The sequence below is a fragment of the Oryx dammah genome, unplaced genomic scaffold (genome assembly GCF_014754425.2).
Source record: "Oryx dammah isolate SB20612 unplaced genomic scaffold, SCBI_Odam_1.1 HiC_scaffold_18, whole genome shotgun sequence".
NCBI lineage: Eukaryota > Metazoa > Chordata > Mammalia > Artiodactyla > Bovidae > Oryx > Oryx dammah.
In genome coordinates, this window is record NW_024070202.1 from 110976994 (window position 1) to 111003704 (window position 26711).

At 44.7% G+C, this 26711-nt stretch overlaps 1 protein-coding gene across 1 annotated transcript in view; it reads left to right on the forward strand.

Moving 5' to 3' along the window:
• The window catches only part of CNTNAP2 (contactin associated protein 2), a 1413967-nt gene that overhangs the window by 1145569 nt on the left and 241687 nt on the right, over positions 1-26711 (forward strand). Inside the window, exon 15 of the mRNA XM_040259921.1 lies at positions 1888-2106. Coding sequence (XP_040115855.1) covers positions 1888-2106 — 219 coding nt within the window. The remainder of the gene's footprint in view (positions 1-1887; positions 2107-26711) is intronic.

The window sequence follows — 26711 nt, forward strand, 5'->3', positions numbered from 1 at the left end:
GTAGCCCTCCAGGCTCCTCTGTCCAGGGGTTCTCCAGGCAAGAACACTGGAGTGGGTTGCCATGCCCTCCTCCAGGGGATCTTCCCAACACAGAGATCTCGTTACTGAAAGAGTACATGTGTGGGGGGTCCGGCAGCCTGCTGCTCAGAAGCCAGTAAACAGGCCAGGTCGGTGGAAAAGAAAGTTTCCTTTATTTCAGATGCTGGCAACCAGCGGGGTAGGGTAGCAGACATCTGCCCAAAGGCTGACTTCCTCCTCCAGCACACAGGGGTGAGAGCTTTTATACACAGAGGAAGGGGGTTACATGCAGAAACAGCGCAGGCATCTCTAACAGTCATCTTCAGTTGGTCATCAGTGGTCTGCCTAGCATCATCTTGGTTGTTTTAGGACAGTCAGTTAGTCTTCAGTTCTGGGGTGCACTTGTTCCCATTTCTTTGCAGTCAATTCTCGGAATTGTGGCAGCTCAAGTCCTGGGTACAGTCTGATCATCATGTAGTTAACTTCTCCACCTGGGGTTTTAGTATTTATACGACAGTTCAAAGAGCTAAAGGTCCCTGACTATCCTTAGTGACTACATTATTATTATTTAGTCTCCTTTGACTGTTTTCCTTTGTTTCAGCATTTCTCACTTCTCTGATTAGACTTATTCTTTGACTAAAGTTGTCCACCGGCAGAGGACATGGTGAGGGGCAAGGACCTGCCCCTCCATATGGGTCCGGCTCCATTTCAGTCAAACTCAGGTGTCCTGCATTGCAGGCAGATTCCTTACTATCTGAGCCACCCAGAGAAGCCCAACAATTAGATTAAGGAAATAAATTTTTGCAAATTCCCCCAAAGCAATAGCCCTCTACTCTAGGTACATATTAATGTTTTCCAGGAAGCTTTTAAAAAATACCAACACCTCACCCAGACCAGCTGAGTGGGAATCCCTGGGGATGGAACTGCACACGGGTGTGTTTCGTAAAGCACTCACGTGGGTCTAAAGTGCAGCCAGAGCCACAAGCCACATCCTAGGAGACACTGAAGAGTCGCAGAGTATGTCGAGATGGAAGATCTCAGGTTCTGGAAGCTAACAAGCCTGGTTCAGATCCTGACTCCACTACTCACTAGATCTAAGAAGCTCAATGTGGAATTAAATGTCCTAGGCTTTGGTTCTTTATTTGGAAAGACTCGATGAGGGCAACTTCTTGGTAAAATAAGAAAAGGAATGTATACCTGGCCCCCAATCCAAGCTCACTTTCCTCCCCTTGGTTATGATTCATTAACAATGTATTGACACTTTATCCCTCCTCCAAGAATTTCGCCTTGGACCACTCTATACAATAGCAAGTGACAGGTGTAGATTGCTTTCTCTATCTGCTTTGTTTTTCCTCTAGAAAAAGTGAAAGTGAAGTCGCTCAGTCATGTGCGACTCTTCATCACCCCATGGACTATAGCCTACCATGCTTCTCCGTCCATGGGATTTTCCAGATAAGAATACTGGAATGGGTTGCCATTTCCTTCTCCAGAGGATCTTCCTGACCCAGGGAGTGAATCCGGGTCTCCCGCATTGTAGGCAGACGCTTTACCATCTGAGCCACCAGGGAAGCCTTAAGCATTAAAGCTATTTGGTATCTGGGAGGGAATACTGCTTCCCAGGTGGCTCTTGTAAAGAACCCACCTGCCAATGCAGGACATTCAGTTTCGATCCCTGGGTCAGGAAGATGCCCTGGAGGAAGGGATGGCAACCCACTCCAGTATTCTTGCCTGGGAAATCCATGGCTCACAGGGGAGCCTGGCGGGCTACAGCGCTTGGGGTCGCGAAGAGTTGGACACAACTGAGCGACTTGGCACTCCCGCGTGTGTGCAGGAAGTACTCATGTGGCTCTCCTCTTTCTGTTCCTCCAGCTGCCACAGAAGTGTCCTTTTCATTTGATGTCGGGAATGGGCCAGTGGAGATGGTGGTGAGGTCGCCCACCCCACTCAACGATGACCAGTGGCACCGGGTCACCGCAGAGAGGAACGTCAAACAAGCCAGCTTGCAGGTGGACCGTCTGCCGCAGCAGGTCCGCAAGGCCCCGACAGAGGGCCACACCCGCCTGGAGCTCTACAGCCAGCTGTTTGTCGGTGAGTTACGCGACCCGACATTCACCTTGCAGAAAGGAAAACCGCCTACAGGGGTTCTGATAGAGGTTTTTCTGAAAGTGTCTTTGCCTCTTGTGGTCTCCTCCGAGGCGGGATGGGAGGCAAGGGAGAAGACACAGGAGCCTCAATCTGAGGTCACTCTCCACTTTCTGGAAGTCACAGTCCTCATCTATAAAATGATAGGGTGGCTAGGGTTTCTCTGAGGTCCCTGATCTGTGAGTTTTACGTTTATAGTTTTAGACCTTCACTGAAGTCCTTACAGTCTGTAGAGTCAAAGCTGTGGTCTTCCCAATAGTCATGTATGGATGTGAGAGTTGGACCATAAAGAAGGCTAGGTGCTGAAGAATTGATGCTTTCAAATTACGGTGCTGGAGAAGACTCTTGAGAATTCCTTGGACTGCAAGGAGATCCAACCAGTCAATCCTAAAGGAAACAACCCTGAATATTCGTTGGAAGGACTGACACTAAAGCTGAAGCTCCCATACTTTGGCCACCTGCTGCTAACAGAAGACTCTGGAAAAGACCCTGAAGCCGGGAAAGATTGAAGTCAGAAGGAGAGGGCGGCAGAGGGTGAGATGGTTGGATGGCATCACTGACTCAATAGACATGAACTTGGGCAAAGTCCAGGAGATAGTGAGGGACAGGGAGACCTGGTTTGCTGCATTCCATGGGATCGCAAACACTTGGACATGACTTAGCGAGTGAACAACAACAAAAATTCCTTAATGATTTAGAGCACTCCTAACTGTAAAAAGAAGGATGGACAAAGGGGGGTGAGTGACGTAATGGGCTCCCTAAATTCCAGTTTGCTTGAAATGAGAAGTAGAAATACACTCCATTGTCTGCCCAGCCTCAAAGTTCTAGGCAGCGGGAGATGGAGCCTTCTTACGTAGCATCTTCGCACAGAGGAAAGAGGTCAACACTGAGAAGGAACTCAGCCAGAGCAAAGAGTTAAAGCACCCTCTGCAGGAAGTGGCTCCAGCCCCAAGTCTGGGCTCTGCTTCTGACGTTTTCTAGCTGAACCTAACATTACTTCCAAGCAATACCTGTGTCCATGGTTAGTGAGATTTTAAATTTTATTTTCCAGAATACTAATATTTCAGGCAATTTGCTAACTCTGTTGATTGCAAAGAAAGCAAGTCTGAAGGACTCTGCAGCTGCCACGCCACCTTAGACCTCCCCTCTGGGTATGTGGCTGTTCATTGGTCAAGTCGGTCAGCTATGGTGGTCTCAGACCCAGTAACCCAGAGGTGACCTGCCACCTTGACTCTTACCCAGTGGAAGTCAGAGTCCCCACCGTGTCATTCATAATTGTGGTGGGATGCTTGAAGAATGTTAGTAAGCCATAAGAAGACAGGTGAAAGTAGGTGTCTACTCCTTGGTGAGATGTTGGTAAACTGGAAAAGTGTGAGCTTGGTCAGTCAGCTCTGGAAGTAAGACTGACTTGAAAACAAGCCATTTAAATTTTTTTGTGTGTGTGTGGCAAAAGTCACATAATGTAAAACATCCTATTTTAACCATATTTAACTGCACAGTTCGGAGGCACCAAGTGTATTCAAAATTGCTGTACAATTCTCACCACCCTCCATCTTCTGAACGCTTCACCTTCCAAACCCAAAACTGTGCCTGTTAAAGTAATCCCCATCCCCTCTTCCTACCCCACTCCCAGCCCCTGGATTCTACCAGTGTGCTTTCTGACTCTATGAATTTGACTGTTCTAGACACCTCATATAAGCGGAATCAAACAGTATTTGTCTACATCTACTATCTACTCGAACGCATTTTTTATTACAGCTGGAATGCATTTTGTCCTACAAACAGATTGGACCTCCGTTTTCTTTTACCCCTGTGCTATATAGTTGGTTCTCATTAGGTATCTATTTTATCCATAATAGTGTATATATACGGGCTTCCCACTTCCCAGAAGTGGGCCCAGTGGTAAAGAATCCACCTGCCAAGCAGGAGACACAGAGATGAGGGTGCGATCCCTGGACCGGGAAGATCTCTTGGAGAAGGAAGCGGCCGCCCACTCTATTTGTCAGTCCCAGTCTCCCAGTTGATCCCCCTCCCTTCCCCTGCTTAGAGTCTATATATCTGTTCTCTATGTTTGTGTCTCTGTTTCTGCTTTGCAAATAGGTTCTCCTGTAATATTTTTTCTAGATTCCACATATATGCATTAATAATATTAAATACCAGATCCACAAATTCCTGCTGAATACTGTGAGCAAATCTCCCCTTATCAATACCTCTTGGCCAGATCACCTAGATATAAGTCTCTTCCTAAACCCTGCTCATCCCAGGCATGCAGGGTAGATCTACTTGCTTGTCATTATAACAGGTGACCCTAATTGACCCAGGTCCTCATTTTTCTGAGATAACTTTGGATGCAGAGGTCCAATTTTACTTTTATCTCTTTCTGTCTACTGACTATGGTTGTCTCCAACATTTTTGGAGACTAAGTAAAATTGTAAAATGAAGAAGAGTAAGGAGAGTATTTATTATGGTCTTGGAAATAATTTTGATTCATTTCAATGAGATGACCAGAAACAGCTTATAAAAAGAGCAGAGGAATTCTGAGGTCAGAATTCAACAGAATACTTAAATGTAAGGGACAGACAGAAAAACAGCATCTTAGGAAGAATGAAGAGGGATGAAAAGAACAGGGAAGGAAAAGCCAGGAGAGGGGCTGTCACAGGAAGAGAGAGTTTCATGAAACAGTTTGCTTATTACTGACAAATCATACCAAGTGCCATGCGTGTATTAGGGCCAAGAAAATATTCTTTGAATTTAGCAATTATGAAACCACTGTTGACCTTGGAGAGAGAAAAGGTTCACAGACGTGGGCTAATGTGATGAGTTAGCAACTTCCTTTCACTTGATGAGAAAGAGAAAGGCCCCCTGCCCCAGTTTCTAATTTCCTATTATCTGAGATGTGGACGTGAGTCTCATCGCCAAGACACAAGCTGTTTGAGCTGGTATGAGAAACGCTCTTTGAGCCAGTATGAAAAACATCTTCTGCAATAGAAGTCTACCCCAGAGGACATGGGAGGGGGCTTGTTTTCAGAAAATAACAAATTCAACGGCTATGAAATCCTGGAGCCAGTTACCTGAAGACTATTCAATAGGGATTCAGATAACCGGAAGCAGTTCTCAGTTCAGCTCTAATAACAAGTTATCACTTTTCCCCTTTTTCATCTAATAAAAATCTCCTTTTTCATCTAATCAAGGTATTGGATTTGTTGCTCTCCAAACTTTCTTCTAACACGAACTATTTAAGATTATGTGTTAAGAAGTGGTCTGAAAAGGTCTGAGTTGCCCACCCCACCTCTGCCACTTAGCATCTAGAGACCACTGACAAGTTAGCCAGTTCTTCTGTCAGACAGGAATACAGTTCCTGCATGTCATGTGGAGATGCCCATCCATGCTAAGCGCGCCACAGAGTACCCGGCTCAGAGCCAGTGCTCATGAACTGGGAGCTGCCTCACCACCTTTCCCTTGACCTTTTATTCCCTTAGCTTTCTCCTTCCACTGTGGCACATTTACCCCCTCCTACAGAACTCACTTCCAACCGGCTTATTTCTTCCTTCCCCAAATACTCACCTGGGATCTCTTCACCCGCCAGCCCTGAAGGAAAGTTCATGGGCTAGATGCCCCTTGATACCCAAAATCAGTCTTCAGCCACTCCGCTCACCTGCCACAGTAGCCACAGAGCAGCTAGCCAGGGTGCAGGAATTTTCTTGCCAAGATGGTGAGTGAGCATCCACCTGCAAACATTGCCCAGCAACGCTGTCTGCAGCGGAGACGTGGCCAAGCTGACCAAGGGCTTCTCGAGGTGGACAGGCCTAAAGCTCAGCTTACAGCTAAAACAAACCCAGGGTCATTCTTGGCTTTGGACCCAAAGTGGACTCCCAGGACACCCACTCTCTGCCCGCTGCCTTTGTTAGCCAGAGCTGGGCTCCCATCTCCTCTTCCACAGTCACTAAGAAAATGAGAACACAGTTGTCATCACCCCGCCGGTAAGAGGTAACTAGAAGCTGCCATGAAAAGCTGGTTAACACAAGTCATTTGGAAGTTATGGGAATCCAGCTATGATGGTGGTTTAGTGAAAAGGTAATGGTTCCATTTTAAAATGAAAAGTGACACAAGGAAGAGAAGAGCGGTTGCTGGGATTTGTCTGAAAAGCACTGGAAGCTTTCTCGTGTCTTTGGTCCATGATGAGCGAGTAGCCTGGGATGCGTTCCGGCATGGCCTGCAGAGGCCAGTGAACCACGAGAGGCTCAGACCTGCAACCTCTGTGCAGCCATGGGCCAGATTTTACCCGGTGGGCGGGGAAGAGCAGACACGCTCGAGGTCATTATCTAAGTACAAACAACACCAGGCTGCATTGAGCCCAGGTTGGCAGAAAGACATGCCAGTGAGTCCGGAGTCCTGACCACTGAAGCTGCAGTGGCCAGGCTGGGAGGGAACAGGGGTCTGGTGGACCCTCAGCCTGGAGCCCAGTGGCCAGCCTGGGGCAGGATCAGCGTGAGCCTTCGGGGACAAGCAAGCGGGCTCTTTGGGGCCAGGGGTGGGGCAGCGCTGGTGCAGGGGTTTGTGTGCAACAAAATCTACCTGGACCAGAGCGTAGGACTGTGCTCAGCAGTGGTTTAAGGAGGAGGCCAGCGTTCAGGAGAGCTGGAGGCTCCAGGGGGACGTCAAGCTCCTAAGGGCTCCTTGGGCAAGATGGTTGGCGGCTGTGGTTTAGTTGCTAAGTTGTGCCTGACTCTTGCGACCCCATGGACTGGAGCCTGCCAGGCTCCTCTGTCCATGGTTGTTAGGTCCTCTGAACTATGACAGATGTTCAGACCCAGCTCTCTTGACTCTGACCTCTTCCGATATCTCTCTGGAAGATAAAGGAGGCCAAGCCTTTTGTGCAAGATGTCGCCCCGAAAGAAGCTGGGAAATAGTCCTTCATCCTTCAGGATCCTCTGTGCTGCATGGGGGCCTGGCTGGTATGTGATGGGAGAAGCACCATCTTTGGGAGGATGTCCTGGCCCATGGGAGCAGGAGGCCTGCAGTCGCCTCTTCCTCTTCCAGACAGTGTGTCCATCAGGAAAATTTTCTCATGAGTGACAGCTCCTGAGTTTATGGCAGAGTCGAAGTTTGTTAAATAGACTCATAAGCGAAGGGGACCAGCGTGTGAGGACCATTCTCTGGGCTACACTTGTCGAGCAGCCCTGGACAACTGCCCACGTCCCTGAACCCAACAGTGGGGCTGGTTCGGTCAGCTGCTCCTCACATCCTCAGCATTTCAGACTCATAAGTAGATGATTCCATGGCCGTCTGAAATTGGCAAGGTCATTGAGGCAGTAAAGAAAGTTACCATTTGTATGCAAGGGAGAAAAATGGAATTCCCCTCATGAAGTGCACTCAAATCTGTGTATGAATAAAACGGCTCTTTCTAATACCTGAAAATTTTATGATAAAAAATTTCCAATCCACATTGAAGGAATCAAAACACAGGAAATATGTCAGTTGTTCCCCTTTCCCACAAATTTGAGTCTGTAGCAGCAACTTACAAACTGGCAAAGACGTCCCACATGATACTTAAGCCAAAGGATCACATGCTTTATTTACATCAACTAAGTTGAACAGTTCTATGAAGACCTACAAGAACTTTTAGAACTAACACCCAAAAAACAGGACTGGAATATAAAAGTAGGAAGTCAAGAAACACCTGGAGTAACAGGCAACTTTGGCCTTGGAGTACAGACTGAAGCAGGGCAAAGGCTAATAGAGTATTGCCAGGAGAATGCACTGGTCATAGTAAACACCCTCTTCCAACAAGACAAGAGAAAACTCTACACGTGGACATCACCAGATGGACAACACCGAAATCAGATTGATTATATTCTTTGCAGCCAAAGATGGAGAAGCTCTATACAGTCAGCAAAAACAAGACCAGGAGCTGACTGTGGCTCAGATCATGAACTCCTTATTGCCAAATTCAGATTTAAATTGAAGAAAGTGGGGAAAACCACAAGATCATTCAGGTATGACCTAAATCAAATCACTTATAGTTACACAGTGGAAGTGTGAAATAGATTTAAGGGACTAGATCTAATAGAGTGCCTGATGAACTATGGATGGAGTTTCATGACCTTGTACAGGAGACAGAGATCAAGACCATCCCCAAGAAAAAGAAATGCAAAAAGGCCAAATGGCTTCCTGAGGAGGCCTTACAAATAGCTGTGAAATAAGAGAAGTGCAAAGCAAAGGAGAAAAGGAAAGATATACCCATTTGAATACAGAGTTCCAAAGAATAGCAAGGAGAGATAAGAAAGCCTTCCTCAATAATCAATGCAAAGAAATAGAGGAAAACAACAGAATGGGAAAGACTAGGGATCTCTTCAAGAAAATTAGAGATACTAAGGGAACATTTCATGTAAAGATGGGCTCAATAAAGGACAGAAATGGTATGGACCTAACAGAAGCAGAAGATGTTAAGAGGTGGCAAAAATACACAGAAGAACTGTACAAAAAAGATCTTCATGACCCAGATAATCACGACGGTGTGATCACTCACCTAGAGCCAGACATCCTAGAAGTGAAGTCAAGTGGGCCTTAGAAAGCATCACTATGAACAAAGCTAATGGAGGTGATGGAATTCCAGTTGAGCTATTTCAAATCCTGAAAGATGATGCTGTGAAAGTGCTGCACTCAATATGTCAGCAAATTTGGAAAACTCAGCAGTGGCCACAGGACTGGAAAAGGTCAGTTTTCATTCCAATTCGAAAGAAAGGCAATGCCAAAGAATGCTCAAACTACCGCACAATTGCACTCCTCTCACACACTAGTAAAGTAATGCTCAAAATTCTCTAAACCAGACTTCAGCAATACGTGAACCGTAAACTTCCAGATGTTCAAGCTGGTTTTAGAAAAGGCAGAGGAACCAGAGATCAAATTGCCAACATCTGCTGGATCATTAAAAGAGCAAGAGTTCCAGAAAAACATCTATTTCTGCCCTATTAACTATGCCAAAGCCTTTGACTGTGTGGATCACAATAAACTGTGGAAAATTCTGAAAGAGATAGGAATACCAGACCACCTGATCTGCCTCTTGAGAAATCTGTATGCAGGTCAGGAAGCAACAGTTAGCACTGGACATGGAACAACAGACTGGTTCCAAATAGGAAAAGGAGTACGTCAAGGCTGTATATTGTCACCCTGCTTATTTAACTTATATGCAGAGTACATCAGGAGAAACGCTGGGCTGGAAGAAGCACAGGATGGAATCAAGATTGCCGGGAGAAATATCAATAACCTCAGATATGCAGATGACACCACCCTTATGGCAGAAAGTGAAGAGGAACTAAAAAGCCTCTTGATGAAAGTGAAAGAGGAGAGTGAAAAAGTGGGCTTAAAGCTCAACATTCAGAAAACGAAGATCATGGCATCTGGTCCCATCACTTCATGGCAAGTAGATGGGGAAACAGTGGAAACGTAGCTGACTTTATTTTGGGGGGCAGATCACTGCAATCAAAATCACTGCAGATGGTGATTGCAGCCATGAAATTAAAAGACACTTACTCCTTGGAAGGAAAGTTATGACCAAGCTAAACAGCATATTAAAAAGCAGAGACATTACTTTGTCAACAAAGGTCAGTCTAGTCAAGGCTATGGTTTCTCCAGTAGTCATTTATGGATGTGAGAGTTGGACTGTGAAGAAAGCTGAGCACAAAAGAATTGATGCTTTTGAACTGCGATGTTGGAGAAGACTCTTGAGAGTCCCTTGGACTACAAGGAGATCCAACCAGTCCATCCTAAAGGAGATCAGTCCTGGGTGTTCATTGGAAAGACAGATGTTGAAGCTGAAACTCCAGTACTTTGGCCACCTCATGTGAAGAGCTGACTCATTTGAAAAGACCCTGATGCTAGGAAAGATTGAAGGCAGGAGGAGGAGGGGACGACAGAGGATGAGATGGTTGGATGACATCACCGACACAATGGACATGGGTTTGGGTGGACTCTGGGAGTTGGTGAAGGACAGGGAGGCCTGGTGTGCTGTGGTTCATGGGGTTGCAAAGAGTCGGACACGACTGAGTGACTGAACTGTACTGAACTGAATCCACATGAGAACCTTAAAAGTAGGTACTGTTTTCTTTTCACAGTGAAGAAATCAGTGCTAGAGGTTAGTTAACAGCCCAAGATCAGGCAGCTGGTAAGAGACAAGAAATGGAATTTGACCCCAGGTTTTCCCAGTAGTCATGTGTGGATGTGAGAGTTGAACCATAAAGAAGGCTGAGCACTGAAGAACTGGTGCTTTCAAATTATTCTGGAGAAAACTCTTAAGAGTCCTTGGGACAGCAAGGAGATCAAACCGGTCAACCCTAAAGGAAATGAACCCTGAATATTCATTGGAAGGACTGATGCTGAAGCTGAAGCTACAACACTTTGGCCATCTGATACTAACAGACGACTCATTGGAAAAGATCCTGATGCTGGGAAAGACTGAAGGCAGGAGGAGAGGGGGTGACAGAGGATGCGATGGCTGGTTGGCATCACCAATTCAACGGACATGAGTTTGAGCAAACTCCTGGAGATCGTGTAGGACAGGGACGTCTGGCGTGCTGCAGTGCCTGGGGTTGCAAAGAATCAGATGCAACTGTAAGATCTTAGCATGCACACACACACATCTCAAAGGAAAGGAGCAGAGAAAGTATAAATGCTCTAAGAATAGGAGAGTAGAGAGTCTATGGTCAGAAGAAACATGTCTGAAATTGAGCCAAGCTGAGGAGAATGTTAAGGCCATCTTGATCATCTCCACTGCAGGTCCCTCATCTGGGGAGCGACTCTGGCCCACCACATATTTGGAAAAGTGTGATGGCTTTGGAGCACTGCCTTCAGCTCCAGCTGCAGCCAAGCCTGACCACAGTGCCTGGGAGAACCAGCCCCCAAAATCTTACACCCCCAGATGATAGCTGTACCCCACTATGAAATGCAACTGTCAGTCACAGAGCCTGTAGTAGAAGACCAGGCATTCAGGCGGGACTCCAGTCACTGGGCTCGGGTCAGCCCCAGCAGGTGGTCCATGGATCACATTCAAGTCTCAGAAGCAAAAATCAGGCAGGGACTCACCATCTGACACGCGCACAAAGAGCTTGGAAGAACCAGAGAATTTTATGCCGAAGCACTGGCGGCAGGGGACAAACAAGACGACTTACTTGAGAGTCTCTCTGATATAGAAATAAGCTGCTTTTCTTTTTAGCTCTTTTGGTAAACGCTTTATGAAGGTGGTCAGCTCTCTAGAGCTGTGTCCAGAACATGACCTTCCGGCTTCCTCCAGGCTCTCAGGAGCAGCTCACGTGCCCTCCTTCCTGAAATACATTCTTTTCTTGGAGTCTGTGGCACGTGGCACCTGCTTTCCCTCGACCTCAGTGGCCAGGACTCAAGTTTATCCTACGAGCTCTTTCTCTCTCACTAAATGTTGGCACATTAGACACAGAAGCTTCTTCCCCAGCCATCCGTTTCCCTGGGTGATCTCATCCAGTCCAATGGCTCCAATACTACTTATGCACCAGTAACTCTGAAATGAGTGTATTAAAAAGCAGAGACATCACTTTGCCAACAGAGGTCTGTATAGTCAAAGTTATGGTTCTTCCAGTAGGTATGTATGGATGTGAGTTGGATCATACAGAAGGCTGAGCACTGAAGAACTGATGCTTTCAAACTGGTGCTGGAGAAGACTCTTGAGAGTTCTCTGGACTCCAGGCATATCAAACCAGTCAATCCTACGGGAAATCAACCCTGAATATTCCATTGGAAGGACTGATGCTAAAGCTGAAGCTCCAGTACTTTGGCCACCTGATGCGAAGAGCTGTCTCAATGGAAAAGACCCTGATGCTGGGAAAGATTGAAGGCAGGAGGAGAAGGGGATGACAAAGGATGAGATGGTTGGATGGCATCACTGACTCAATGCACATGAACTTGGGAAAACTCTGGGAGATGGTGAGGGTCAGAGGAGCCTGTGTGTGCTGCAGTCCATGGGTTTGCAAAGAGCCAGATACAACTTAGCGACTCTGGAATCAAAAGCTCCAGGCCTCACTCTTCCCGAAAACTCTGCATCCAAGTACAGGACTGTCCTGTTAGCAACAGGGGATGTCTGTTTGATGTCACCTCAGAGTAAACATAGCAGGGAGAATTCCTGGTGCCTGCCCCAAACCTGCACTTCCACCAGCCTTCCCATCTCAGTAAAGGACATCACGCTCCACCCATTTCTGCTTGAGCCCAGAATTTGGCTTTAGCCTTGGTGTCCTTTTTCCCACTTCACTGCCCATCAACAGTGAGTCTTATGACTGCATCCATCTAGACTATGCCTCAAAAGCATCTACTGCTATGTCCAGCCATCAGGCCCACTCTTGTCGAAGCCATGCTTGTTTCTTGCTTGGACTATTGTGACCTGTCTCCCAACTCGTCTCCAGACTTGGTATGCTCCTTGAACGCACCAAGCCTATTCCCACTTTAGAGCATTTACACTCCCATTACCTGAAGCTCCTCCCCAGACATCAAAGCTGGCTCCTTTTTTTTAAATTGAAGTAGGGACTTCCCTGGTAGCCCACCTGGTAAAGAATCTGCTTGCCAATGCAGGAGATGGCAAGAGATGCAGGTTTGGTCCCTGGGTCAGGGAGATCCCCTGGAGGAGGAGTGGCAACCCACTCCAGTATTCTTGACTGGAAAATTCCATGTACAGAGGAACCTGACAGGCTATAGTCCATGGGGTCACAAACTGTCAGACACAACTGAGCATATACATACATACACACACACACACACACACACACACACAGTTGATTTATAATATTAGTTTCACGTGTATAACATAATGGCTCAATGTTTTTTTATGAATTATATTCCATTTAAAGTTATTAAAAATAATGGTTATATTTCCCTGTGCTGTACAATATATCCTTATTGCTTACTTATTTTGCTAAGTCACTTCAGTCGTGTCTGACTCTGTGCGACCCCATAGACAGCAGCCCACCAGGCTCCCCCGTCCCTGGGATTCTCCAGGCAAGAACACTGGAGTGGGGTGCCATTTCCTTCTCCAATGCATGAAAGTGAAAAGTGAGAGTGAAGTTGCTCAGTCCTGTCCAGCTTAGCGACCCCATGGACTGCAGCCTACCAGGCTCCTCCATCCATGGGATTTTCCCGGCAAGAGTGCTGGAGTGGGGTGCTATTGCCTTCTCCATACTTATTTTATACATGTATTAATAGTAGCTTGTGTCTTTCACTCCCCTGCCCCTATCTTGCCCCTCTCCTCTCCCCATTGGTACTGGTTTGCTCTCTGTATCTGTTTCTGTATTGTTGTTTACATTTATTTGTTTTATTTTTTAGAATCCACTGTAAGTGACAATATACAGTGTTTGTCTTTGTCTCACTTATTTCACTAAGGCTAATACTCTTCAGGTACATCCACCTTATTGGAAAATGCAGAATTTCATTCTTTTATGGCTTAGTAATATTCCATCGTGTGTATGTACCATATCATCTTGATCCATTCATCTGCTGTTGGACACTTAGGGTGCTTCCGTATCTTAAAGACTGGGTCCTTCTTGTCATTCAGTCTCAGCACTGTACCTCCTCAGAAAGGCGTTATCTGACCACCCAATCTAACATAGCCAGTCATTTGCCATTTTACTTTCTCCTTAGAACCTGTGATATTTCTGTTTATTTTTGTGTCCTTCCCCTAGAAGTGAAAGTACATGACAAGAGAGACTTAGAAGAACACTGGGGTAGTTGCCCAGTGGATTTGCTGGAGCAATAACATAAATGAATAAGCCATTTATATTTTTGTTACTACTCTGAGTTAATGGGCTTCCCTCATAGCTCAGTTGGTAAAGAATCCGCCTGCCATGCAGGAGACCCAGGTTCGATTCCTGGGTTGGGAAGATCCCCTGGAGAACGGATAGGCTGCCCACTCCAGTATTCTCAGACTTCCCTTGTGGCTCAGCTGGTAATGAAGCCACCTGCAATGTGGCAGACCTGGGTTCGATCCCTGGGTTGGGAAGATCCCCTGGAGAAGGGAAAGGCTACCCACTGCAGTCTTCTGGCCTGGAGAATTCCAGGGACTATACAGTCCATAGGGTCGCAAAGAGCTGGACACGACTGAGCAACTGTCACTTTCACTGAATTAACAGTCACGTTGCCATCGTTGGAAATACCTTTTCCTTTGGGTACCACAGACTGAAATCAAGCATGACTGAAGCCTAAAGAGGAGTCACAGAAAAATTCATTTGATGAAAGATAGCATCTCAGATCATTCTAGGCCCTAAATATAGTTTCCAGTCTCCCTCTCTCAAATTGAGGTCTCAGATTGCTAGCTGGGACCCTCATAGTTTCTGCCCCTACTCTTAAAATTGATCTCCTGGTTCTCTTCCAAACAGAGGTGAGGAGAGATGTCGTAACTAGAAACCACTGACGCAGATAAAATAATAAAAGAAAAAGATGTGCTGGATATAATCTAGTTTTAAAAAATCACTAGATGAAATTAGTAAACTATCTAAAAGCAAATATGCACACAACATACAGAAGCCTCTCCATGGAATGTCACTCCGTCACAGCTGTTCTCTGCAAGGATTGTCAGCACATTTATTCTTTTCTTAACATGACTGCCTTCGCCAGGCTCTGCCATGAAGTCACATGTGAGGTGTCTGCTCTCCTCTTAGTAAAACAACCCCCTCCCTGCCAACCTCACGGGCCAAGGAGGGTCCTTCCCCACTAACAGTCACCATATGCTTTCCTGCTCTTTGTCTTTTAATGGTCAAAACTAATTAACTTTTGCAATCCCAGCTGTCTATTTTACAATTAGAGTTGTAACATTAAGTAAGTTATGATAGACAAAATTCTTACCTTTCTTACATATACTTCCACCATAATCAAATTGACAATGTGCTTTCAACCTCCTGTGAATCTCCAAAAGGTGGTCTTATTTTTCAGTTGCTCAGTTGTGTCCAACTCTGTGACCCCATGAACTGCAGCATGCCAGGCTTTTCTGTGCTCCACTATCTCCCGGAGTTTGCTCAAACTCATGTCCACTGAGTCAGTGATGCCATCCAACCATCTCATCCTCTGTCATCCTCTTCTCTTCCTGCCCTCAATCTTTCCCAGCATTGAGGTCTTTTCTATTAAGTCAGCTTTTCATATCAGGTGGCCAAAGTATTGAAGTTTCAGCTTCAGCATCAGACCTTCCAATAAATATTCAGGGTTGATTTCCTTTAGGATTGACTGGTTTGATCTCCTTGCTGTCCAAGCGACTCTCAAGGGTCTTCTTCAGCACCACAGTTTGAAAGCATCAATTTTTCAGTGCTCAGCTTTCTTTATGGTTCAACTCTCACATCTGGAAAAACCATAGCTTTGACTATCTGGACCTTTGTTGGCAAAATGATGTCTTCTTTTAATACACTCCCTACCTATTTCCGTAGGCACTCAGCTAATTTTCTACAGCAGAGACTCCATGTTTAGAAACTTTTAGAGAGATATTTTACAGTCAAATGCTCTACTACTGAGCTCTAACCCCTTTAAAGAGAGATTGTGAACCTAAGAAAGCAGCCAAAAGATGCTGAAGCTGAAGTTCCAATACTTCGGCCACCTGATGCAAAGAGCCGACTCATTAGAAAAGACCCTGACGCTGGGAATGATAGAAGGGTGTGACAGAGACCGAGATGGTTGGATGGCATCACCGACTCAATGGACATGAGTGCGAGCGAGTTCCAGGAGGTGGTGAAGGACAAGGAAGCCCAGAGTGCTGCAGCCCATGGCGTTGCAAAGAGTCAGACACGACTGAGTGACTGAACAACAAGCAGCCAGACCTACTGTTCACCTTCCATGTAAAACACCTCATGTTCCACAAGAACAAAAGCTTCGGGGATTCTGAGGTCTTTCATTCCAATTTTCTCATAGCGGTTGGAATGGTCCAATTCAGAGAAGATATTTTAATATAAAGGCATGCGTTCATGCTAAATTGCTTCAGTTGTGTCCAACTCATTGCAACCCTATGGACTATAGCCGCCAGGGTCCTCTGCCTATGGAATTCTCCAGGCAAGAATATTGGAGTGGGTTGCCATGCCCTCCTCCAGGGGATCTTCCCATCCCAGGATCGAACCCAGGTCTCCCGCATTGCAGGCAGATTCTTTACTGTCTGAGCCACCAGGGAAGCCCCACGATGTGTATATCCACTCCTTCTTTATTCCATCCCATAGTGATGAATGGTTGTTTCCTGAACTCTTTGCTTCTACAAATAACTATTCAGCAAATCTATTTGTGCGTATCCCCCCGTTATCTGTATATGAGGTTTTCTTATGTGAACACATGTGCATCTGTGTATGCCCAGGAGAATTACTAAGACGTAGGGTATGTACATATTTAATTTCTCTAAGTACTGCTTGTCTGATCACATTCTGAGTGTAAACGTCAAACTACCATTGGTATTAATAGTTCTGTATTCTTTGAGACTATTATGTTCATAAACCTTTTGATTTATTGTTCCTTTTACAGGTATGTAATTTCCATCTTTATTCCTTCTGATGTTTTTCATCACACAATTTTATTTCTACTCTTAAAACTACTGTGCAATTCTTGTTGTTAATATTTGCCTGGTGTTTTTATGTGGATGATGGAATCCTTTTACTTAAATGTGTGTCTTAGATAGTATAATGCTGAATCTTTTCTAAATCTAATTTGAGAATCTCTGTCTTTTTATTCATTTATTGAAACTACCATTATATCAGGGTACACTTTCTGCCACCTTACCCTGTGTTTTGAATTTACAATGTTTTGTTTGCTCACCCACCCCACAATCTATTCCCTTTCACTAGTTAGTGAAGTGAAAGTTGATCAGTCCTGTCGGACTCTTTGCAACCCCGTGGATATACAGTCCATGAAATTCTCCAGGCCAGAATCCTGGAGTGGGTAGCCTTTCCCTTCTCCAGGGGATCTTCCCAACCCAGGGATCGAACCCAGGTCTCCTGCATTGCATTCTTTAAAGTTGGATTCTTTACCAACTGAGCTATCAAGTAAACCCTTCACTGGTTAAACTGAATATTATTCTATTGATTTAAAAGTTGTATGTTCTACTATCACTCCTCTGGCAGCTTTGCCTAACTTCTTAAGACTCATGCTTATATTTTGTCTCTATCATCTACAAAACCAAATTGATGTCTCTATTCTGAATGAGACCAAGAACCCTCTGACCTCCTTTGCCACCTCACTACTTGCTATGTTGACATCGTCTATGGTTTTAATTGTAGAATCTTATGAATATCCTAATTTTAACTGCTTATGAAAAAACATTAATATTTGCAGTTTTCTTTTCACTTACTCTTATTTCCCACATTTATCTACTCTTGGATTTATTTTTCTTTTTACTCAAGAGCAGTTTTTTGTAAAACTTCATAGATGAGTCCTTCAGAGCCTCATATACTTGGGAGAGTCTATTTAAATCAACACTGTGAGAATAGGAGTCCATTGTCTTTTACAGGCAGTGTTGATACTACGAAATTAGATGTAAGTTGCATTCTCTTCCTTTACTATGTCTTAACTTCATTATAGTGCATCGGTTCTTAACCTTTTGGGAGCAATTTGGTACTATATCTCTCTTCCCAGGGAAATGTTTTATGTAAACAAAAGACACAGAATTATAAAAGAAACCAATACACTTATCAAAGCATTTAAAACAGCACGTTCATTTTACAATAATAATATGTTTGCTCATTACCAGTACTTTAAATAATAGGGTGGAGAATCAGGTCTTATAACTGCTCATAACTCATAATTTCAAATTCATCACGGTCTTTATGATTATGATATTTCCAAAAATCTAGAACATAGAAAATCTATGATTTTTCAGTTAAAAATAGAGATACAAAAGTGGCTAATGTTACTGTGATCTTTCCTACATTTCTAATTGAAGCAAATGTTGAATTTCTTTTAGAGGTTAGTGAAAAATGATCCTGTAAGCCTTTTCCCATCTGTGTTGTCAAGCTTTCTGACTCATTTTATGAACAACTGGAGTGGTGGGCCTCTGGTTAAGTGAGAACTACAGCTGTAGGTGTAGGTGGAAGAGATTTTTTTCTTATCACTCTGTTCATCACTTCATGGGCTCCTTCATTCTGAAGTCTGATAGTTTATTCTAGAAAATTCTGGCCCCTCATTTCTTCACATAGTTCCGTCTTGTGTCGTCCTTTTCTCTTCCTCTGAGCTTACTGTTGTGTAAATAGTGACACTTCTGCACCCACCCTCCATAACTCTACTTCCGTTCTTTCACTCTCCTTGTCCTTTACCGTCGACTTTGAGGAGGACTGACCCAGGATCCCAACCCACTGAAGTGTTCTTCTGCTCTGCCTATTCTGTTCTTCCACAGTTCCATTCTCAGTACCCCCAGCCAGTTCTCCTTCGTGAACCTCTGTCATCGCCCGTGCCTCCATCCTGAAGGCATCCTGGTGCTCACTTACAGCTGCATCACATCAGTGCCATGATGACGACATCAGTGCAACGATGGCGACGTCGGTGCAGTGATGAGGACGTCTGCTGGGTTAGCTGTCTGTTTGCTGCCTGTCCCAACACAGCTTGTGAAGTTGTCCACCCTGAATAGTCTTTGCCCTCCTCGGCGGTCCTGTCCGCTCACATATGTCCCGCCGAGATTACCGAGTGACTCTCTGCTCTCGTCGCCCTCGGGGAGAAGCACACACACGGGCCCCGAGCTGAGCTTCTCGTGCAGAGTCGAGGGTGGGAGGAAACACCCACCTTGGGACGTAGAGCTGCCCGTGCCCCGTTGTCCCAGCCCTCCTGTCCCCACCTCCACACCTCCCTCACATCCCTGCACCCGGCTTCAGAGGAGCTCCCCCACGATGTGCTGCGGCTAACCCTTAAGCCAGTGCTGGATACTCACCTGCTGAACCCATTCTCTCACCACCCGTTCCCTCACTAATAATGACCAGGTGGATTCTTTACCAATGAGCTATTGACAGGAAGGTCTCAAAAATAACCCAAATAGACCTTTCCCATCTTCCTCTTCTCCTTGGCCTCAGGTATCATTTCAGATGCATAAGCATGCCTTCCCGGCAGCCCTGACATCAGAACACCTGCGGTTCTGTCCTCAGCCTCTCAAGCTCCCAGCTCCCCGCTCCCCTCCCACTCCATCCCAACCCCGGCTTCTTTTTCTGCTGTCTCCCATCTTGGGAGCTCATGCAGCCTGGGAGGTTGGTCATGAGAGCTGTGCTGATCCCTCCCAGATCCATAAATCCAGCCTGTATCTGGAACTGAGGTCTGCAAATGCATGCTTGGAGCCTGAGTGAGAGAGAGTGAGCTAACAGCTCTGATTCTTGGCTGTAGATGAAACAGCTCTGATTCTTGACTATGTGTGTGAGATCGAGAGAGAACACAGGACATAAGACCAACAGAAAGAAGATGCTAATTTGCTCCAAAGATGAGCAGAACTCTCCTGCAGGACACATCATATGAGCATATGTGCATGCTATTGCTTCAGTCCTATCTGACTCTTTGTGACCCCATGGACTGTAGCCCACCAGGCTCCTCTGTCCATGAGATTCTCTAGGCAGGAATACTGGAGTGGGTTGACATGCCCTTTTCCAGGTTGTCTTCCTGACCCAGGGATCGAATGCATACCTTGGCAAGCATGTTCTTTATCACTAGCACCACCTGGGTTAGACCAGTCGTGTCTAACTCTTTGCAATGCCATGGGCTGCAGCACATGTATTTAGACAGAGTTGTAAGCTAGTATATTTGAAATTTGGCTTTGTATTGAAGTTTACTGAAGCAACTATTAATAATTTAAAATATAGATCCTGCTGGGATCTGGAGGTTTATCACCAGACCCTCTCTCTGCCCCCACTTCCTTGAGGGACTTGGAATCATAAGACCCGCTGCAGTGATGGTCCTCTGAGATAGCACTGTCAGACCAAGCATAGGGAAATAACCCACTTCCCCCCATCAGGAGCCAGAGCTTATCACTGGTCTGATTTTGAAAATGAAGTATGAAGCTTTTGCTTCATGTGACAAGAAAATATACATATGACTTCAAGGATAGCATGAAGCAAGCATCTCCTCTTTGTGGCCTAGAGACCAGGTTGAGCATCCATATGTCCAAGTTTCTGGTTCTGAACTCTGAGTGTTACATTCCCCTTCAAGCTTCAGCCATCCCGGGACAGTACTCTGCCAAGGGGTGGGTAATTTATCTCAGATATTTGTCATTCTGTTAGCATTTCCCATCCCTAAGCACAGCAATGCCTAGAAACTTGTTAAAAAGCTGGCGAAGAGTCTCATATGAGGCAAGCCCAAAATCAAGATGTAGTACAGCATTGCAAGAGCTCTGACTTACCCAGGGAACTCTACTCAATGCTCTGTAGTGACCTATATGGGAAAAGAATCAACAAAAGGGTGTGTATATGGATCAGTTATACATATACACATGTGGACACCACAAACCAACACAACATTGTAAATCAACTATACACAAATTTAAAAAAAATTATTTTTAAAAGAGTGCTCACTTAATAGCTAGAAAGCCCAGGGGTGAACTATGGCTTCTTACTACCTGTGTGCTTGTGTGCATGCTAAATCCATTCAGTCCTGTCTGACTCTTTGCGACCCCATGGATTGTAACCCACCAGGCTCCTCTGTCCATGGGGATTTTCCAGGCAAGAATACTGCAGTGGGTTGCCATGCCCTCCTCCAGAGGATCTTCTTGACCCAGAGATCAAACCCACATCTCTTACATCTATGTAACTCTGGGCAACTCCGTTCTCTTGGTCTCAGTTTCCTTACCTGTAAAATAAAAATGATAATTGTCTTTGAGAGTGAACACAAAAATGGAAAGTTTGAAACAGTACCTGGAGAAGCTAGCAGTCAATTAATATTAGTTTTTTAAATAGCTAATATTTTAGCATGCCTGCCCTGCCACCATGGCCTCTGGAATGAATTAGGACCACTTAGCACCATCCCCATCAGGGAACAATTCACATTCAGACACAAATGAGTGCCCTCTGCTCCCAGAAACCCAGTTATCTTCTCCATCTCAATTTTGAAGTTTCTTCTCGTTTAGATACTTTGGATTCACCTATTTTGCATGTCCTCCACTCAAAGGACATAGGAAATTCATGCAGTGATAATGAACTTTAAAAAAGATCCGTCCTATTGAATGATGTTACAAATGAGAACTCGGGAGCATTATCTGAAGAAGCAATCCTCCAAAGCCCCGCTCTAGAGTGTGGATAAACATTTTCATGCATGCCCTCCAATATCCAACTGACAGAGTCATCCCAGATCAGTACTTGTCAATCACGCAGCTCTACGCTGAGTAACGTAAGCCCACATCCTTGAAGTCCCTCCACTACTAAAGAATCTGGGCCATTCTGAGGTCCTCAGCTTAACCAGATAGCTGGGTTTTTACTTAACACATCTGTACTGACACTACAAGGTTTTTTTTCCATGTTCAAGGTGACAGTCAAGACCTAAGAGACAATGCTAACATGGAAAACAAACACGGTAGGCGCAGCATCAGTCACTCTGGGGGTCCAGCCTGTCCAAGCACCAAACACACAACTGCTTTTGCCCCCTAACCTGCATGGCCAGGCCGGACTGCACTGGAGGAGAGCCAGGGTCTGGGTGGCTTACCTGGATGCAGGAATCTCAGCTCTGTTTCTTACCTGTATTTTATGCCAGCCAGTCATGCACTCAATGCCTCTATGCCAACGCAGGTGGTACAGTGGTAAAGAATCCTCCTGCCAGTACAGGAGACCCGAGTTCAATTCCTAAGTCAGGAAGATTCCCTGGAGAAGGAAATGGCAACCCACTTCAGTATTCTTGCCTGGGAAATCCCATGGACAGAGGGGCCTGGTGGGCTACAGTCCATGAGGTCACAAAGAGTCAGACACGACTTAACAACTGAGCACATGCCGGCTCAGAGCTCCCCCAGTCGGGATACAGACCCCCCACAGCAGACAAGAGAAGAGAAACACTCACCTGACCCTGAAACTCCCAAGGAAATAGTCCAATTAGACAATGGGAAAGTGGACTCTAAGGTCACTCTCTCAGGCAGGCCTGGACCAGCCCAAGCTTGAAGTTAACCCTTTACTCACTGTACTGGTCTGCTCAGTCTGCCCTGAGAAAATATCACAGACTGTGGCTTAAACAGCAGAAATCCATTTCTCACAGTTCTGGAAACTGGAAGTGCAAGATCAAGGTGCTGGCAGGGCTGGTTTCTCCTGAGCCCTTGGCTAGCTCACCTGTGTCTTCCCACACGCCCATTTTCTGTGTGCCTGCATCCTGGCACCTCTTCCTCTCCTGACAAGGGACACCCCTCAGAGTAGATTAGGGACCACCCTTGTGTCCTTATTTACTCTTAGTTACCTCTTTAAAGGTCCGACCTCCAAATGTAGTCACGGTGGCACTGGGGCTTCAACATAGGAATTCTGGGGTGATAAAATGCTCACGGGGTCACAAAGAGTCAGACACGACTGAGCAACTGAACCGAAGACACTCATGATGCCTCTCATATCAGATTTGTGTACTGATCTTAGCCATATTTAATTTCCAACTCTGTACTTCTATAGAATTTGTCTATACTGAATAATAGGAATAATAATAAACATCTACCATTAACTGAGCATTAGTACAGAGGGGGGTATCCTTATTACTGTTATTAATATGACCCTGGCTTCCCAGATGGTGCTAGTGGTAAAGAACCTTCCTGCCAATGCAGGAGACATGAGACATGTATTCAGTCCCTGGATCAGGAAGATCCTCTGGAGGAGGGCATGGCAACCCACTCCAGTATTTGTGCCTGGAGAATGCCATGGACAGAGGAGCCTGGCAGGCTACAGTCCAGGGGGTCGCACAGTCAGACCTGACTGAAGCGACTTAGCATGCAGCATGCGAGCAAGGTGTACATGTTTGTCAATTTCATACATGAGGAGACTGAGGCTCAAAGAGGAGCTGGGAAGATCGAGCAGGGAGCCGCAGAGCTAACACTCAGATTCAGATCTTTGTGAGCACAGTTCGTGGTCTCCTCACTTGTTTGCCGCCCCTCCTGTGTCACATTGTACCTCACAGCACAGTATGGCTGTGATTACGTTTGTATCGACCTGTGGGCAACAAGTATGTCTCTTCTGTCTTTTTATTTATTTTTTAATGTGCTTTTTTGGCTGTGCTGGGTCTTCATTGCTGCACGTGGGCCTTCTCTAGTTGCAGTGAGTGGGGGCCACTCTTCGTTGTGGGTAACGGGCTTCTCATAGCGGTGGCCTCTCTTGTTGTGGAGCACGGTCTACAGAGTGTGGGTTCAGCAGTTGTGGCACATGGGCTTAGTTGCCTCACTGCTCTGGGATCTTCCCCGACTGGGAATTGAACCCATGTCCCCTGCATTGACAGGGAGATTCTCAACCACTGGGCCAGCAGGGAATTCCTCCTCCCAGTGCCTTAACACGTGAGCTGGTGGCTTTGCTTCTCTTGGCAGTTCCTGTCTCATCTCCTTGCCCTCACCACCCTCCACCTGCCTGCAGGGAAGTGCCCCCTTACCTCTTGTCTTCCCAGGGGTATTGCCCTTGGATACTCTTTCTGGCAGTTTCTCAGTGGGATGTGCCCTAAGGGCTCTATTTAAAACAGGAATCTCCCTGGGACTTCCTTGGTGGTCCAGGGGTTAAAACTCCACCCTTCCACCCCTCCCATCCCTGGTCTGGGAACAAAGATTCCACATGGCACACCAAAAAATAACAAATAAATAAAATAGGGGTCTTCCCCACCCCACTCCAGATCCCACTTAACCCACACTGACTTCAAACACAGGATAACTTACTGAACTTTTTGTTAAATTTCCTTCTCCCTTGGCAAGAATGTAAGCTCTGCAAGGGCAAAGAATTGTGTGCTTTGTGTCACAGTACCTTTTAAACATCTAGACGAGGCTTAGGAGCCATAAAATTAATACTTATTGAACAGATAAATTAGATTCTGTGTGTATGAGCTTTGGGGAAGTTTCTCTCTATGGCGAGTGACTGACCTGTCTCTCAGGGCACAGATGCTCTGGAACCCAACTTAGCTCCTTAGAAAACTATTAAGCTCCTAGTTTGAGGACAGTGTTTTTTAGAATTCCTCCTGATCGTTAGTTTCACCTTTTATGTTTAATTTAATACCTGATTATTTTGCCCCAATCTTCTGTACCTTTGATGACTGTATTATTCATTATGAGTAGTTACAGCATTTTCATAATTAATCTTTAATTGCAATACTTGAATAGCATTTCACATGGAAAATGATTTACAAATTAAACCCACGTCTCCCCTTGGGTAATTATCAGAGGTCTGACTAATGTGCGTGAGGCCCTCACATGGCAGGGGGCTCTCTTCAATGACAATGTGTTGATTTTCTAATTAACGAAGGTTAAGTAGCATTTTTGCTTGCAGACCTATAATTTAAAATTATGACATTTGTCACCAAGACAGATTTCTATAGAGCATACAACTTGAACTCAAATAATTATCACTGGTTCTAGTGCATTAGCATCCTTTGCATAATATTTCATGACCATTTTCAGGACAAAAGATTTTTCTTCATATTGACTAGGTCCGTAAAAGTACTTTCCAGCTCACTGACCCATTTCATAAATCAGGGACCATCTAAAAAAAGAATGTAAGTTATTTGGTTTTCCTTTATAGAGAGGGAAATGGCATTTCACTTGCCTTCTTTATAAATTAAGAAAATAATATAAAACTTTAATAAATGCAACAAATACAAATTAGACTAGAGCCGTATGTTGTGGTCAATTAAGGAAAGAAGCGGGGGGAAGGTCAGGCAGCAGTGCAAAGAGGGAAAAGGAAGCAAAAAGAAATTTAGGAGAAATTGAGAGTAATTTGCTAAAATGGAGAGAGAGAGACGTACAAGCCTACAGGGAGAGATTGTACATCATGGACCAGAGTAATTCATAGCTGGAAGGACCAGAGACATCCAGTGCAGCCTCCTTTATGGAGAGGAAAAACTCCTTTATGGAGATGCTGAGAGAGGGATGCCGTGATTTGATTGGAGCCACAGAGCTGACCAAAAACAGTCAGTGGCCAATAGGGAGAGAGACATTCAAACACAAAGGCAGGAAGAAAGACTGGCGGGTGTAAGAACTTAGAAAGAACAGATCCAGAATGAACCAAAGAAGCTAAATCCTCTCACTGAATGAAGTTTGTTTACATACAGAATGAAGCATATACACATATATCTAAATAATTATTTTGATACAATTAAACTATGACTTAATCTATACATACTTTCTCTGACAACTGAAACTTACTAAATCTCCATTTTTATCAGATTGTCATTTAGCATCTTTTAATAAGTCTCTTCAAACTCTCAACCATTGCTGACACCCTTAAATATGAATTATTTCAAAATTAATATACCTCCTAGATAGATTAAAGAATGAAATGTTAAAAGAAGTAAAATCATAAAAGCTCTAGAAGAAAATATAGTTGAAAAATTATATTATTTTGGATTAGAAAAAGTTATTATAAGCCTAATATCAAAGGCAGAAATCATAAAAATAAAGATAGATAGATGTGACTACATAAACATCAAAACCTTTCGTAGGGAAAAAGAGACATGTACAAGTTAACAGACGCAAACTGGAAGGATATAGTTGCCAAACTTATGACAAAAAATTAAAGCCCCAAATATTGTTATCAATCAATAAGAAATGTATCTTCTCCTGTAGTATAGCGTTAGTCACACAGTCATGTCTGACTCTTTGTGACCCCGTGGACGGTAGCCCACCAGGCTCCTCTGTCCATAGGATTCTCCAGGCAAGAATATTGGAGTAGGTTGCTATTCCCTTCTCCACTTTCCCCCAAAAAACAAAGATCATGAAGAAACCAAAAAAATAGGAATGAGAAAAAAAAAATTATTCAACTCACAGTATTGAAGCAATGCAAATTAAAAGAATGAACTCTTTCCCCGCCCTCCAGCCTATAAATTCGAAAAGATTCTGCCTAGTATTAGAATTGTTGTGGAGAAGACAGGAGTCTGATGCCCTACTGGTGAAATATAATACAAATTGATAGTCTTCTAAGAGGGAAATATATTGTAAATGACTTTAAAATGTATATTCCCTTGTACCCAGCAATTACACGTCTGAGAATTAATTCTACGGAAAAACTGGACAGCATGTAAAGGTTGTTACAAAGCTGTTTATTACAGTATCATATATGGTGGAAATTGGAATAAGCTGCTTAAAGCCCAAAGGTAGGGGAATGACAAAATAACTTATAGTGTTTTGCAGGATGGGCTGCTGTGCAGATGTTAAACAAGATGTTCTCTTGGAATATTTATTACTGGGGAAGTGTTTTATGATATGTTAAATGAGAAAAGCAAATTTCAAAGCAATGTGCATACGCCGCTTTTTCCTTTGTTTTATTTTTTACACATAGGTATGTTCATAGATAAAAGAGAGAAAAGCTATTTGCTAAGAATGAAGGTAATTCCATCTGAGTAGCATTACAGATTCTTTTTCATTTTGCTTATCAGTGTGTTTATGGTTTCCACAATGAAAAACTATTATA